The sequence below is a fragment of the Sinocyclocheilus rhinocerous genome, unplaced genomic scaffold (genome assembly GCF_001515625.1).
Source record: "Sinocyclocheilus rhinocerous isolate Xijiao unplaced genomic scaffold, SAMN03320098_v1.1 scaffold1042, whole genome shotgun sequence".
Classification (NCBI taxonomy): Eukaryota; Metazoa; Chordata; class Actinopteri; order Cypriniformes; family Cyprinidae; genus Sinocyclocheilus; species Sinocyclocheilus rhinocerous.
The window spans coordinates 462,933-480,598 of record NW_015640510.1 but is presented as its reverse complement, the minus strand read 5'-3'; the positions used below and the strand labels follow the sequence as shown (position 1 = coordinate 480,598).

Sequence of the window (17,666 nt, the reverse complement as noted above, 5' to 3'; positions counted from 1 at the left end):
AAAGTGACGTCGCGAAATATCTCGATGAACGTTATTTTTCTGGCCATAACCCTCCAAATCAGGTGAGCCTTCCTTTCTTCCAGCGGACGCAAGCTTCAGACGAAGAAGTGAATGACATGTTCTCCCTGCGCCTATTTATACTATAGTCGCACCGGTAGTGACGTCATGGCTGTCGCCGGCCAACGAGTTGGTGTTTTTTCAATGTATGCTTCAGACACGGGTCACGACGAGGCGTTCCCCATAGCGACCCCTAGAGGACGCAGTGTCTCGTTCCCTACTCAGGGAACCATGGTTACATAAGTAACCTGAGACGTTTTTGTTATTTTATCTCTTATTGTGGTGTTGTAATTTCAGGGAAGAAAAAAAAAAAATACAGACATAATTGAAATGTGGGACACTGCTCTCGTCTTGCAGGACTTGTGAGAAAGCTCTAAATTTCAGGAATATCCCAAAAAATTAGGGACAGCTGCTAAACCAAAACTGATGCTGTTGTGCTGACTAACTCTTTACGTCTCTTAACATTTGCACACTTAAGCTCTTAAAGCTTCTGTCTGTTGTCAATAGGGCAGCATCCTAACCTAATAAGTGACTGATTTGGGACAATCTACATAGGCAGCAGTCCTCATGTGAAACACACTAGAGACTTCTATTAGAGATTAATTACTGCAAAAAAAAAAAATTAATAATAATTGTATTTGTCTTGTTTTTCAGTACAGACCCCTAAATATTCTTAAATCAAGACATTAAGATATTAGGCCTTATGATATTAGGCCTTTTAATTAAAAATGTATCAGAATTAAATGAGTTTATGCTCAACAAAAAATATCTGCCATCTGTAGAGCAAGAAAAATAAACTAAAGGGAAAACTAGTTTTTTTTACGCTGTTGGTAGATATATTTTCTTGTTTTAAGCATAAATTCAATTGATTTTGATGTATTTTTCTTAAAGGGATAGTTCACCCAAAAATGAAAATTCTGTCATTAATTACTCACCCTCATGTCTTTCCAAACCTGTAAGACCTTTGTTCATCTTCAGAACACAAATTAAGATATTTTTGATGCATTCCGAGAGCTCTCTGACCCTCCATAGACAGCAAGGATACTAACACGATCAAAGCTCAGAAACATAGCAAGGAGATCAGTAAAATAGTCCATGTGACATCAGGGGTTCAACCGTAATTTTACGAAGCTAAGAGAATACTTTTTGTGTCACATACGTAAACAACATATGCAACATATGTACGCGGATACATTGTTTATGTTCAGATCAAAGCGTAACATAACAACATCGTAAACAGCGTATCCGTGTGTATCCGTTGTTTACGTATGTGATACTCTCTAAAATGGTGCTATAGGGTGACGCGGAGGAGACGAATTGTTGAATAAAGTCGTTATTATTGTTTTATTTGCGCACAAAAAGTATTGTCGTAGCTTCGTAAAGTTACGGTTGAACCCCTGAACATGGATTACTTTACCGAACGTGCCTCTACCTTGATTATTGTAAAACTTCAACAACGTAGCTATACATGCTATAGATGCTATAAATGAACACTAGAGGCAGTAAAACACAAATAACTTTTATTCCTTTTCACACAAATTAATTACAGGTGCAGATTATTGATTTATAAAGGCTTATTTTAATGTATTTTTTTGCACAATACTATGTTAAGAGCTTTAAACACTTTTACCATAGTGCATGATTTGTAAACTAATACATTTTGATGTTTGCATCCCATAAGCAGATCCATATGCTTGGCTTTTCTGACATAGTAAACTTGCTCGGTAGCGCACCCGGTACAGCACTGCACTGGTGATGTGAAGTGCTCGGGTATGAGTCCCATGAAACACGAATAATGATAAAAGAGCTTAAAGACTTTCAGAAGCAAGATAAAATTCCATGGTTGCTTCAGCAATTGCATTTTATCTCATGTTTGCTTTTGTTAACATTATCAGTTAGGTTTAGAGTCAGGTTTAGTGTAGGTGCTACAGTATACCACTCACCAGACATTTCATTACCAAAATGCCATGATACGTACAACAACCGACAGAATAAAACATTCCCAGATTCACGTTCATCTGTTTCTGATCGCTATTACCTACACTTACTGGACTTTTCACTTTGAAAGTGTCATGAAACGTGCAAGAAAGTATCATTTTGCAGAAATGTCACCACAGCCAGGCTTTTTCTAATTTCCAGTACACACACACACACACACACACACACACAGACACACACACACACAGACACACACACAGACACACACACACACATACTGTATATATATATATATATATATATATATATATTGTCTCAAGTTTATTATATGCAATAAACTTGGGATATTTTGCTCCTATAAATATAATCAACAATTTCACATCAGCGTTTTTAATTTATCATTTGCAGTATTTCATGGGATTGGAGTTCATATCCTCATTAAAGCTGTTAAGTACACAGTTTTGTACTTTTGTCTTTTTGTTGCATGTTTTGCTTCAAATCAAGTTGTGAATGACCTCATAGCAGGTTGGTTTGGTTCGTGGCATATAATGCTTTAACAAAGACAAAGGTTTTTTTTTTTTTTTTATGCCTATAAAATGGCTGATACTTCCAAAACCAAGGTCGCTGAAAAAGTGGTCGAGCACTGTTGCACTTTTGCATATTAAAACAGTAAATAAATACAGTTAGAAATAAACAAAGACATCTAGTTTGCCTTCTCTGGTATTGTCCAAAACCTCCATAAGACACCAGTGGACCGTCATGTGTCTTTCTCTAAAGATTCTTCTCTGTGGAGACTGTAAAAAATATTTTTCCAAGATTGTTGGAGTACTTTTTTACAAGAAAACACTTATTTCAGTCTTTCTACTAGCTCGATTCAATGTGTTACTTGATGTTTCATTGTATTTCTTTGTGACTTTTACTAGCAATTTTTTGAGTGAAAATGGTTTCAAAGTAAATCCTATACTTTGCCTACATTCTGAATGATACAGAAAGCCAACAAAGACTTTCCAGACTGAGAGCACCTTTGCATTGAACTGCCAGTATAAATGGTGCATTGCTCTTTAACAGCGGCACCGTTTCTTGTCGTTAAGAGTATTTGGTCTATTTGGCACTGCTGTGTTCACAAACACAGTGTATTCTGTGTCCGTCAGGGACTGTGAGTAGGCTTGCTGGTGAATATGCAGCCATTGACTGAGATGTATGTGGATCGATTCTCCTCCCACAGATCTCGAGCAGCGCCACTCTGGAGGGCAAAGGGCAGCTGAAGTTCACAGCAGGCAAGTGGAGCCCACATCACAACAGCACACAGCTGGCCACGGCCAATGACACGGCCATCCGAGGCTGGGACCTGCGGAGCATGAGGTAAGACGTGAGGAGCGTCATTCGCATACAGTGTGCATGGCTACTGTACCATGGCACTATGATACATTATTACCACATTTATAAACCTCATATGGCATTTGCACTACAGTTCAAAAATTTGAGGTCACTAAGATTTATTTTTTAAAAGAAGTTAATACTTTTATTCAGCAAGAATGCATTAAATTATTTAAAAGTGACATTAACGACATTTATAATGCTATAAACGATTTATATGTCAAATAAATGCTGTTCCTTTGAACTTTCTATTCATCAAAGAATCCTGAAAAACAAACTGTTTCATGGTTTCCACAAAAATATGAAGCAGCACAACTGTTTTCAACATTAATGACAACAAATCAGCCTTATAGAATGATTTCTGAAGGATAAATAATAATAAAATGATAACAGTCAGACGAGATGAGAGAGAAGTGAAGACCAGGAGATGTTGATGATTGAGATGCACAGAGTTTGTGTCGAGCTACAGAACGCTAGAGAGGTGACTCCTTACTGAAGTTATTATCGCATTATTATCACATTATTATGGCATAATTGCATGATGTTAAAACAAGAAACCTTTCCCACGTACATTTGACACTACCATGTACACATGAACATGGCGATGACTCTACACTGTTATATTCTAAAAAGTTACTCTAAAAAGCACTATTTCTGTTACTTATTTTTAGCCTCACATGATGAATGTCATAACAAGAGAAATCTGTCATATTTCCATCCGTAATGCAGTTTATATCAAACTATGTATTAAACCTACAAAGTTGAGATAACTTCAATATGATCTTTGTATAACGTTGATGGAGGATCCTCTGGTATAAAGTGCAGTCTGTGATAGATTGAGGTCGTATGATAACTGTTGAGTGAGAATATGCCCTGCAGTTTGATTGCACTGATTTCAGGAGACGTCAGCACATTCATTTACAGCTCAGAGAGGAAGGTGTTAAAGGGAAACGGCTTCATCAAAAGTTTCAGCATAAATGCATTTTCTCTCTCTCTCTCTCTGTCTCTCTCTCTCTCTCTCTCTCTCCAAGAATAATGTCAAATATGTCCAAAGGTACATTCATTACTTTGCTCTTGACAGTGATGAACATTTTCTGTCATCTGTATCTATTCCAGATAAAGTTTTTCAATGGTTATGAGAAACTATATGTATATTTTCTCTATATGTTATTTTCCATTTTAGGTCGAGACCTGTTCATTTAGGGATTGTTTTATGTTGCTTCAACAACCAGTATTGGGTCCAATAAAAGGATGCATTTGGATGTTATTGATTTCATTCACCAGGAACCTTTAGATTACACATACTAAAATGACTGTGATTCATAATCAGACAGAATATGTTTGACTGATTTGAATTGTCAGTCAAACTGTATTTATGTATCGTTTCTAATAATAAAGCAACAACATTTATTTGCCAAAATAATTTTATATGCCAATATTTTTAGTGAATAATATAAAATAAAAGTTATAACATGCAATACACCAATTAAAAGGTATTTGCACATGTGCTGCTATAGCTAAAAATGTTATGCAATAAAGTTATGAATATACCATGCCAACATAATTAATGGATGCAAATTTTTAAAAATATGTTTATCATTTAAAAAATAACAATTAAAACGTTAAAATAAAATTAAATATGCAATACAAATTATATTAAAAAAATAAATAAATAAAAGGTATAACATGGAATAAATTTACCAATTTGATTATAAATTTAACATTTTTTTTTAGATCTATTTATCTGTACTGCTGTAATATGAATTGAATATTATACATTTTTATCATTATATTTTAATTTTAAAAAGTTATTACATGAATTAAATGAAACATGCAATGCAAAATTTTTTTAAAATAAAAATTCAAATAAAAGCTGTAACATGCAATACAACAAAGTAAAATGTATTTGTTGTAATCTGCTGTAAGCTGCTGTATCAAAAAAATATATAATGTTATGAATATATCATGCCAATGTAATTGATGGATTCTTAATTATGATTAATTATTTTTTTAAAATTATTGAAATAAAAAGTAAATAACATTTTTTGTGATTTTTTTTGTGATTTTGTGACATATAATTTAAATAGTTTTTATTATTATCATTATTATTCCTTTATCCTCTTTAGACTGCTTTTGTGTGTGTGTGTGTGTGTGTGTGTGTGTGTGTGTGTGTGTGCGCGTTTTTGTGACAAATGAGGACATACATTTGTATAATGACAAAGGTATGACATAGGTATTACAAGGAGAAGGTGATTTTTCAGGACATTACCCCATGTCCCCACTTTTCAAAACGCAGTATAAAAACCATTACGCCTATGGGATGTCCCCACTTCACAAAAACAAACCTGTGTGTGTGTGTGTGTGTGTTTGTGTGTGTGTGTGTGTGTGTGTGTGAGACATCCCTGCTATGCTCTAGATCCTGCGAGACTAATATGACATCTTTACTGCAAAAAATGCGAGCCACACACGTCAGTGTTTTTACACCGGACGTCTTCGCAGTATGTCAAACATCCACAGACTGTCTCCTGACCTTTTAACTTTCCTGCTGTCTACCTAATAACCCGTAGCCTTCAGAAAGTGCCATTTCCTGCAGAGCGTTCAAAAGCTGTTTGTAATCCACATGCTTTTAAACTGTCTTCCTCGTAGACGGAGGCAGACGTCAGGCCTCTAGCCCTTCCGTTCAGCCATCATGTGCCTGGCTGTTGCCATGGAAACAGAGGTCCGGCTCCGTGATCGCTGGGGAGCCGCAGCCCGATCCGCTCAGCCACGTCCATTTATCAGCCGGCCTTGCCTCGCTGCAGTGCGGAAACGCGGCTCAGAATGACTTTTTTCGGCCAGGAAAGGGATGCAGATTGGCCCGTGCGTGTCCGCAGGCTTACGGATCAACACAAACTAATCTCTGTCCGATGTTGTGTGGCAGGTGCTCACCCAGGCTTTGCCTGATCGGATCCCAATTTCACATTTACAAGCATGAAGGACTCAGGAGCAGCGCCGCTAACCTCATTTCTTGCTCCATTTCCTTGGCTGGGTCGGCGCTGGCTGTGGCTCGGGACGCGTCCCCTGTTCCAGAGAAAGTTTGCAACCCGTCCGTCTGTTAGAGGTCTCCTTTGTCACGTCTGCGTGGTTTGAGAAAGCCAACTAGAGGGCATGCAACAATATCAGCATAGATTCTGATCCATTTGTCAAGAGCAACCTATAAAACCCTTTTTTAAGGGGCATTTAGTGTTTAAGGGATAGTCCAGCTAAAATGAAAATTCTGTCATGATTTACTGAACACAAAAGAAGATATTATGAAGAATGTGTAAACAAGCAGCTGGTCCCCATTGACTTCCATAGTCTTAAAAAAAAAAACTTTGTAAGTCAATGGGGACCGGAAATTAGTTCCTAAATTTTGTTCTTTGTTTTCATTATGTTGGTACATTTTATAAACTCTGTCACAAGACAATTCATGTCATGTATTATGTATTACTCCAAAGGAGTAATTCATTAAGTCATACTTATGTAAAAAATATATATATATAAATAAATAATTGGTCACACTTTATATTCAGTGGTCTTAACTGCTATGTACTAACATTAAATACCTACAAGACTATGGATTTACCGCATAACTACATGTTGTTCTGGATAATTAACACTTTTACTGCTAATATACTGTATTTGCGGTAAGGTTGGGTTTTAATAGTAAGGCTAGAGTTAGGATTATAAGGGTTTTGCAATACAATTAGGGATGACGTTATCCGTATAACTACTGTACAAATAAATGCAAATAGTTTAAATGTAATTATGGTGACCCTTTTCGATTAGGGAACACATATTCACTGTGAAGTACTAATAAACTGCCAGTGTGCTAATACTATGCATGCTAATTAATAATGAATAATAGCAGCTAGTTAACAGTGAATATGTGTTCTGTAGTGTTACCTTAAATACAATGGACCAACATGTGCATAACAAATATATTGCATCAAATGGTTAAGTACATAGTATGTAAGGCCACCTAATATAGTGTGACTGAACGTTTGTTTCTACATGAATTAAATAATCATTTAATTTTTAATGCCGTAAATTTAAGTGAGTGTATGAAGAACTAAATCACTATCATTTTTCTGTAAACGCCACTCAATTGGACATTTGAGTGCACAAAACACCCTTTTAGTCACAAAATTCTGAGAAAGATTTCTCCTTATAGACCTCAAGACTTGTGCTGTTCATGAGTCTCTCATTTGGAGTCTGAGTTAAGTCTCAATTGAGTTTGATTGTCGATTAAGTCAATTTTTCGATTAGCTTTTAAACACGATTTTTGTTCCTGATATAAACCTGTGCACCTCAACTCTTGGCGCTTATTTAACAGTCCGATAATCTAAGCCTGTATTTTCAACTTTTGTGTGCAAAATGTATGAGACGGTCAGTGAACAGACTGAGGCTGTGCTGAAAATGTCAGAAAAAATGATAAGATGATGGAATTAGGGCTACAACAACTAATCAAAAGAATCACTAAAAATCAATAATGATGGTCAGCAATAAATGTCATTATGAATTAAAGCTGCAAGCAGTGTTGAAAGGGCCCTTGCACCCGGGTTCACTGCCACCCGGTGGCTTTAGGAAAACAGTGAATGGTCAGCAATATGCATTTAAATTGGTAAATATAGGAGGAATACGTCAAAGTCATTTATATGTGCCAAACTTCCTGTTGCCAGCTGGTGGCGCTATAATTATAACTGTATATTGGCCTTTAGCTGTCTTCAGGCAAGGACTCTTTATCGAACGTGTGAAGTTTGGGGCAGTTCGGACATTGTATGGCTGAGTTACAACAACTTCTATTCTCATGGCGAGACATCGAACTTTGTCACGCCGCCATGGACACGCCCTTTAACGAAAACTTAAGATCTTTGCAATTTAACATCGCAAAGGCCTTTAGAGCAGACTGGCCAAATATAGTGTTGATGTCATTAAATCTCTAGGAGGAGTTCGTTATAGCATAAAACATGCCACTTCCTGTTTGCAGCAGGTGGCGCTATGACTATAACTGAATATGGGCATGTGTTTAGGACAAGACTGTTATCAAACATGTGAAGTTTAAAGCAGATCGGACATTGTATGCCTGAATTATAACAACTTCCTATTTCATGGCGAAACATCGAAGTTTGTCAGGCCGCCACGGACACACCCTTCAGTGAAAACTCAAGATCTTCGCAATTTAACGTCACAAAGGGCTTTAGATTACACTGACCAAATTTGGTGTTGGTCTGTTTAAATCTGTAGGAGGAGTTTGTTTAAATACAACACCTGAAAATGGCAAAAACGACACAAAACTTGTTGAGAAAATTCAAAATAATGGACTTCCTGTTGGGTTTCGGACTTCGTACCGGGATACTTTTTTGTAGGTATTGGTGTGTTACATGTGTCTTTGTACATGTACGTGAAACATAGCTCGAGGGGCACTTAGTTGAAATGTTATAGGTGGCGCTATTGAGCCATTTTGCCACACCCACTTCTGAAACCCATATCAGATGTAAATTTTCGCCACTTCTGGTGTGTGTGCAGAGTTTCATGAGTTTTCGAGCATGTTTATGCTCTCAAAAATGCGATTCATTTTGGAGAAGAAGAAGAAGAAACAACAGCAATTCCAATAGGGTCCTCGCACCACCAGTGCTCGGGCCCTAATTAGTTGGGTCTGTGTAGAATTAACGAACCTTCACAAGTAATGAAAATAAAATGTACTTTTATATTAAAATCTTCAATGAATGTCATATAGTTTCATGTGGCCAGATTGCTGTGTCTTTGATAGATTGTTGTATAGGTTAACTTGTATACTATTATCTGTAAATGTGATGAAATCATAATATCATCATGAGTATTGTCATTACTGCTTGGCTGAATTTGAAATAGCATTACTCAACTATTTCTGTCCTATAAACATATAGAAAATGAAAAGTGGTATATTATGCTATTTTGAATTCAGCTCTTATTTCACTGTTGACAGAAAATGAGAAAACAATTTGAAAAAAAGTTTGTTGTCGATCAATAAATGAACCATATTTTATTGAAATCTTACATAGAATAAATAAAATATTTTCTGATTACTGTAATTTACAATTTATGGAGGGAGAACACTGAGCTAGATATAGAATAACAGCATCATAAAATTATCATGAACTAAGGAAATATATCTTTTAAATCGTTTTAAAAAACAATGGTCCGATTAATCAATTAGCAAAATAATTGTCAGATTGATCGAGTTGCAAACTAGCTGTTAGTTGCATCCCTAGAGAGTGCTGAGAAAGCTGTGGAATAACAACATATTTCACTTATAAAATAAGAAAATATATTTTTTTTATAATTTGACAATTTAAGATTTTGATGAAATAAATAATTGTCCGATTATTCGATTGAAATAAATAATTGTTCGATTATTCGATTGCCAAAAGAGTAGTTAGTTGGCATATTAATGTCCTCTGCTATTGATATTGATATTTAATATTTCCACTCAATAAAACAAGACTCTCAATGTTAACATGGCTCTCGAGCGGCTGAGTTTCACTTGTCTTGAATGGAGACTTAATTGAAGCTCCATACACTCTCACACGTCAAATATTTCACTTCCTGTTTTAATGAGATTTTTAATTAGCATGTTAATTGTCTAATGAGTGTGTGGCAAGATAGCCGGCTAATGGGAGTAGAAAAATCCAGACGTGATGGTGTAGTAATACATCTGGACTGTGTTTAGTCCATACAGATGAGCCTGAGGTCCCCTAAAGCACACACACACACACACACACACACACACACACACAGAGAGCACCTTTACAAGCAAATCCAGCCTGCAGCCTAGGAAGTCATCACCTTGCGAGAGGATGCCAGCAGCCTGTGCTTTATGGCTTGTCACACTTTTACACGTCGCTTGATGGAGGTTTGACCTTCAGACCCAGACGCTCGGGCTGCTTTTGATTAATGAGAAATGCTCTATACTTATCTCTCGCTTTCCCGCTCTGTCTGTTCCTCTCGTTCTCTCTTCTGTGCTTCTCTCTCCATCACTCTCTCTCAGTTGTTCGTTTGCTTTCTCGTTTGCGTTGGTCTGAGTGTGTGATGTGATGTTTTTGTTGCTCACAGTCAGATCTACTGCATTGAAAGCGCTCATGGGCAGCTGGTGCGAGACTTGGACTTCAACCCCAACAAGCAGTATTACCTGGCCAGCTGCGGCGACGACTGTAAAGTCAAGTTCTGGGATGTGCGTCACATCAACGAGCCCGTCAAGTGTCTGGAGGAGCACTCTCACTGGTCAGACACAGAAATACACTCCAACACACACCAACACTGCACAAGAAATCTGAAAATATACACTTACACTACCAGTCAAATACTGAAAGTTGGAATAATAATGTTTTTGAAAGATGTATCTTCTGATTCTTCTTTTTTCATCAAAAATATAGTAAAAACATTAAAAATATTGTGATATATTATTACACTTTAAAGTAATTATTTTCTACGTGAATATATTTTCAAATGTAATTTATTTCTGTGATGCGCAGCTGAATTTTCAGCATCATTACTCCAGTCTTCAGTGTCACATGATCCTTCAGAAATCATTCTAATGTGCTGATTTACTGCTCAGTTATTATCAGTTATATTGGTGCTCAATTATTGACAATGGTTCTTTTTGTTATCAATATAGAAAACTATTATGGCTGTGTAACATTTCTGTGGAAATTGTAATGCATTCTTTTTTCAGGATCCTCGTTTTAAAAACATCTTTACCTGCCCCAAACATTTGAGTGGTAGTGTATCACAGTTTCCACAAAAATATTCAGCAGCACAACATTCTTCAACATTGATAATAATGAGAAATGTTTCTTGAGCAGCAAATCAGCATATTAGAATGATTTCTGAAGATCATGTGACACTGAAGACTGGAGTAATGATGCTGAAAATTCAGCACTGCATCACAGAAATAAATTACATTTTACAATATATATTTACATAGAAAACAGTTATTTTAAATGGTTGTATTTTATATTATTTTAAATAATATTTCACTATATTACTGTTTTTATTGTAATTTTAATCAAATAAATGCAGCCTTGGAAAGCAGAAGAGTCTTCATTCGGAAACATTAAAAAATCTTACCAACCTCAACTTTTTTGAACTGTAGTGTTTTTGTTTATTTAAAAAATTGTATTACTCACTAAACAGAATTGAATCTGTCAAATAATTAGACTACCTTGTGTCCTGTTCATTATATCAGTGGTAAATGACACCCAGCAGTAGCTTTTTATTAGTTGAAATGCCCGTGTGTGAGATCTCTTTTAATTAGCCGTTAATCCGTCTAATGTGACTTACCTTTGCAGCCACATTTATAACTGTATTTTAGTCAAAGATAATCGTCTTTTCATGAGATTTGAGGCTTGTGTTAGCGCGATCTTTCACATCTTTCTTGAATCCAGCTGCACTCAAAGCCAGCCTTCCTGTACTATTTTATCTGTGCGTGTCTGGTTTCAACGTGGTTATCTTAAATGTAGAAGACAGTATTTTAATTAGTGTGTGTATATCTGTGCTCTTACATCTTGCTGATGCTATAGTTGTGTGTTGTAGCGCTCTGGGGTGTGTTAGCGTAGCTGAATTTAGCTCACTGCAGATCTATTTCAGTGGAGAAAGAGGAGTGTGTGTGTGATTGCGAGAGAGTATCTGCTCGTAGGTGTGAGTCACTGGATATAATTGCCTCAGAATCACACACACACACACACACACACACACACACACGCGTGCATGCACCAATCAAGGCATGATAGCATGTCAGCCACAGGATGCTATCTCTTAAAGATAGAGGCGCCGGATCAATCAGAGCCGTTTTGATCCTATTTAGATAGGAAAGAGCCACGACAACAACGTCCCGTACATGATTCTCATTTCTTGTGTTTGCAGCGACAGGGGTTCGGCTGAGCCTCGGGGTGGGAGGTATTAGGGAATATTTTGGGATAGAAGACAGATTAGTTGAGGAGAAGTCTTGACTGAGCCAGATTTGACTGCTGACAGCTGAGTTATCCTCCCACAATCCCTGGCTATGAGGGCTGGGATCCTTTTCTGAGCCGTGCCCGGGGCTTATATAGACGGAGGAAGAGGAAAGAGAAATAAGTCCGGGTGTCGTGGGTGAGGGCAGGAACGCAGGCGTGTGTGACGCTGTGCTGTGTGTTTCAGGGTGTGGAGTGTGAGGTACAATCACTCTCACGACCAGCTGCTGCTCACCGGCAGCAGCGACAGCAGGGTCATCCTGTCCAACATGGTGTCCATCTCCTCCGAGCCGTTCGGACACCTGGTGGATGACGACGAGCTCAGTGACAACGAGGAGAGCCAGCAGGAAGACAAGTACACATCCCTTTCTGTCTCTCTCACCTTCCACATCAGCTTTTTTTGTGTCCTCAGATTTTCCATATAAATGCAACGAAATACATTTGTTCTCTTCAGCTGAGTTCAGTACAATTCTGTTCATTTGAATCCCGTTCAGGAAAATACAGAGTTCTGGCATGAAACTCTAGATGGCGCAGTCCTTCCCCAGCTCCACCTGTATAGATCTGCTACGAGGTGATTCATGTATGCTATATGGGGGTTATTTCATGTATGTTATATTTGCAGCAGCAATATTTCTTACATGCTCACAGCAGCATGTTGTGGATGTATTGGCAGTAGCAAGTCTTGGTACTCAGCAGCAGCAGCAGCAGCAGCAGCGTAGCAGATCTATTCCACCAATACCAAATACATTGACATTGTCATGTACATTACCATGCCAAGCCCTCCAAGAGTTGTCATGACAGAAATTTAGTTCAGGTCAGTTCGGTCTAGCTAAGTGTTTTTCAGTCAAGTTTGGTTCAGTTAAATTCCACAAAATATATTTGTTCTTTTCAAATGAGTTCAGCACAATTCTATTCATTTCCAGGTCAGTAGGATTTAGTTCAGGTTAGGGCTGGGTAATAAAATGTTAACGATTATTATTGCGATATAATTTTCCTCAATAAAGCGATAACAAGAATTTGATAAATGTTCGATATAAAAAATGTAACGAAACAGCGCTACTCATTTGAACCGAGCCAGACGGAGCGTTTATCCGCTCGGCTAAAAGTTCAAACGGCAGCGCAGCGCGAGCTCACTAGAGCAGATGCGTTCACTCACTGAAAGTCTCGGTCATGCGACCACTAAACAACACTGTGAGATCTGGTGTGAAGCGCTTGGATTCAGCGAAAAACACAAATAACTTGTGATGTAAACTAGTTTATAGAAATAGCACTGACAACCAGAAGAAACACTGTGCGCAATGATACAGTCAGAAGGCTTTTCAGTCTACAAATCGCCATCATTTACCATGGATTTATTGTAGTAACACTAACTGCACCATGATGTGTGCTTTTAACTGTGGTTATCATGGTCTAAATGTATGCTACTATGGAAGCATACATTTATAGTTAATTTTACTAAAACTCAAACAGTTAGAATAATTAGATAATAAAATTATTAAAGTTGTTACAATTTTTACAGATGTTACTGTTTTTAATAATGAATATTAATTTACATCTGCGTCCTAACTCAAGCTACTGTCAAATGTGCATTTCTATGGGAGTCAGGCAACACAAATCTGTTTCATGATTTGAAACATTATCCCTCATTAGAACGTGCAGAAACTAAGAAATTAATGTTTCTATAAATTCATCTATTTAATTTTTCTATTTATTTTGGTAAGGGAAAATAACTGCAAAAGTGTAAAGAATTAAAAAATGTGAAGTGTTTATCATGTTCTGACCATGACGAGTAGTTTAAAACCACACTTAGGAGCAAAAATCTGCCTTTAAATTTGAAAGAAATAGAGATTTGAATTTATCATGACAATTAACAATATCGATAATATAAAAAGTTTTATCGTGATAATTTTTTGGCCATATCGCCTAGCCCTAGTTCAAGTCAGTTCAGTTCAGTCTAGCTCAGTATTTTTCAGTCCAGTTTGATTAAGTTAGATTCTAGGAATCACTTTTTTTCAATATAATTAATTACAATTCTATTCAATTCTGTTTATTTCAATTAAGTTCAGTACAATTTAAGTCAGGTGAGTTCATTTTCAGTTGAGTTCAGTACCGTTCCATTAAATTCTAATCATTTCAATCTAGTTCAATATAAATTAGATCAGGTCGGTTCCATTCTATCTAGCTCTGTGTTTTTCAGTTCAGTTTGATCTAGTTCAATTATAGGAAATACATTTGTTATTTTCAACTGAGTTCAATGCAATTCTATAAATTTCTATTTAATTCAGTCAAGTTCAGTTCAATCTAACTCAGTATTTTTCAGTCCAGTTTGATTCAGTTAAATTCCTCAAAATATATTTATTTTCAGTTATATTCTATTAATTTCAATCCAGTTCAGTATAGTTTAGTTCAGATAAATTTAGTCTAGCCCAGTATTGTTCTTTTTAATTAAGTTTAGTACAATTCTGTTAATTTCAGTCCAGCTCAGTACAATTAGGCCAGGTCAGTTTAGCTCAGTGTTTTTTGATCAGTTCAGTTTGATTCAGTTAAATTCCACAAAATATATTTTATTTTCATTTGATTTCAGTACAATTATCTTTCATTGCAATCCAGTTCAGTACAATTTATTTCAGGTCCGTTATTTTTCAGTTGAGTTCAGATACCGTTCTATTAAATTCTTATAATGTCAATCCAGTTCAGTATAGTTTTGTCACGAATCCGGTCCATGAACTTCCGTCTGCTAGCCATCAGAGGTCACCCTTTCCATTTTCATTGACTCTCGCACTACACACTGTTGCATAGCACCCCGGACTACATATCCCATCATTCATTGCACTGATTGCACACAGCACTGATTGCACACAGCTGTTTCATATCACTCACTCACTATATAACACTCACTCAAACAACCATTCTCTGCCGAGTATTGCTTAGCCTGTTATTATTCCTAGTTTCTGTTATCCTGCCCGTGTTTCCTTGTTTTGCCTTGCCTGGTCTGTTTTCTCGGTTTCTGATGTTTGCCTGTTTTCCTGGATTTATCCCTCTAGTCTCGCCCCTGTGATTCTGTCTGCCGATCGTTGACCTACGCTAGCCCTAGGACTATTCTTGTGTTTTGCCCGCCATATACCTGTTTGCCATTGTTCGACCCTGCCTGTTATGACCACGTCTCTTAAATAAAAGCTTGCAGATGGATCCACACGTCTCACGTCTCGTCAGCCCCGTTACAAGTTTAGATCAGGTCAGTTCAGTTTAGTCTAGCTCTGTTAAATTCCACAAAAAGAACAAATGTATTTTAGTTTAGTTCAATACAATTCTATTAATTTCCATTAATTTCAGTCCAGTTCAGTACAATTAAGGTCAGTTTAGCTCAGTGTTTTTTGATCAGTTCAGTTTGATTCAGTTAAATTTCACAAAATATATTTTATTTTTAATTGATTTCAGTACAATTCTCTTTCATTCCAATCCAGTTCAGTACAATTTAGTTGAGGTCGATTATTTTTCAGTTAAGTTCAGATACCGTTCTATTAAATTCTTATAATGTCAATCCAGTTCAGTATAGTTTAGATCAGGTCAGTGCAGTTTAGTCTAGCTCTGTTAAATTCCACAAAAAGAACAAATGTATTTTAGTTTAGTTCAATACAATTCTATTCATTTCCATTCATTTCAGTCCAGTTCAGTACAATTTAGTTGAGGTCAGTTCAGTTCAATCTAGCTCTGTATTTTTTGCTCCAGTTTGATTCAGTTAAATTTCACAAAACACATTTGTTATTTTCAGTTGAGTTCAGCACTATTCAATTCTATTCATTTTAGTCCAGTTCAGTATAGTTTAGATCAGATCAGTTCAGTTCAACCAACTGTAGCTCAGTGTTTTTCAGTCCAGTTTGATTCAGCTTTGATTCCACAAAATACATTTGTTCTTTTTTTTCAGTTGTGTTCAGTAAAATTCAATGCAATTTCAGTTCAGTGAGATAAAAATAAATGTATGTTTAAAATATATTCAATTTCATGGAATTTAATGCTATTCAGTACATGTCAGTTCAGTTGAGGTTCGATTCCGTTGCATTCAGTTTGTGTGCCACAGTATTTGTATACAGTTATATATTGCTAGCATCACTTACTCTGCTCATGTATGTTGTGTGAAGGGGGAAAGAGCCCCTGCAGGACAGCATCATTGCCACATATGAGGAGCACGAGGACAGCGTGTATGCGGTGGAGTGGTCTGCTGCAGACCCCTGGCTGTTTGCCTCCCTCAGCTATGACGGCCGGCTGGTGATTAACAGAGTCCCTCGAGCCCTCAAATACCGCATCCTGCTGTAGAGCATGTGAGCATCAGAATGATGGAAAACAGGGACACTAATGATACTATTCAATAATGAGTAATGTGTAAAAAATAACAGTTGGTCTCTCTCTTTTTCCAGGATGAACTCACATTCCCAGCTTCTGCAGACGTGGATGAGTGAAATCCTGCTGTGACTTCATACGGGACTGTTTGAGTAAACTCTACTGCATTACACGTCTGCAGCAGCTGAGCTGTTACTCGTCACTGTATTTGTGTGGTGATTTCCCAACACCTGATGATTTATTGAGCTGGTCTGCCGTTCATCAGCACCCGCGTTAGTTAATATGAACGCAGATATCGGTGTTCTTGTGTTTTTGCGTGTTCTGTTTGGTGCTGTGGGAAATCAGAACCCTGAAGATTAATTATGATTATGTGTCTTATCACAAAAGCAATGCTCTGTGGAGCTGTCAGAGAAAGCCTAATTACCCCTGTATGTTTCCCATAAAACAGCTTTAATTAAAGAGCAAGATTTGATGTCCTTCTCTCCTTATCTGGCTCTCCTCTCCTCCGTCTGTAATTGCGAGGCGAGTGTTTGTTAAAGCACCTCCAGTGACAGACTGTTTTAATTGCAGCTTGACTCTCCACATCTCGGGCTGCCAAGGGACGGCCGCGGTCCGATCCGTCAATACCAGGGCCGGCGGAATGAGTCTCTGAATGCATAATGTCAGCGCTCACTGTCTCGAGTGGCGCCTCGGATTCTTTACGTACGCCGTCTGTTGTCAGTGATGCGGGGAGGTTAAATGCGTTTGGAGTTTAGGGATTTTAACCCTCCGTGGTCTGTCACAAGCCCTGCTGCCCCTGCTCTTCTGTGGACGTGCCGGTTGTGAGTGCGCATGGAGAGATACGACTGCGTCTCCACAATGTGTCTCCATGAAAGGTGGTATTCACTTATGAAAGTTCCTATTTAGAAATCCCAATAGAGCACAACAGTCTCGTTCTGGTTGTAAAAT

The 17,666-nt window shown here is 37.3% G+C and overlaps 1 protein-coding gene across 1 annotated transcript in view; it reads left to right on the top strand.

Annotated features, from left to right (window-relative positions):
- Window positions 1-17,190, top strand: part of eipr1 (EARP complex and GARP complex interacting protein 1) — a 40,008-nt gene extending 22,818 nt beyond the window's left edge. Inside the window, exons 6-10 of the mRNA XM_016569491.1 lie at window positions 3,221-3,357; window positions 10,486-10,653; window positions 12,568-12,735; window positions 16,520-16,699; window positions 16,796-17,190. Of these exons, the coding sequence (XP_016424977.1) occupies window positions 3,221-3,357; window positions 10,486-10,653; window positions 12,568-12,735; window positions 16,520-16,694 (648 nt within the window). The 3' untranslated portion in view covers window positions 16,695-16,699; window positions 16,796-17,190. The remainder of the gene's footprint in view (window positions 1-3,220; window positions 3,358-10,485; window positions 10,654-12,567; window positions 12,736-16,519; window positions 16,700-16,795) is intronic.
- The last annotated feature ends 476 nt before the right edge of the window (window positions 17,191-17,666 follow it).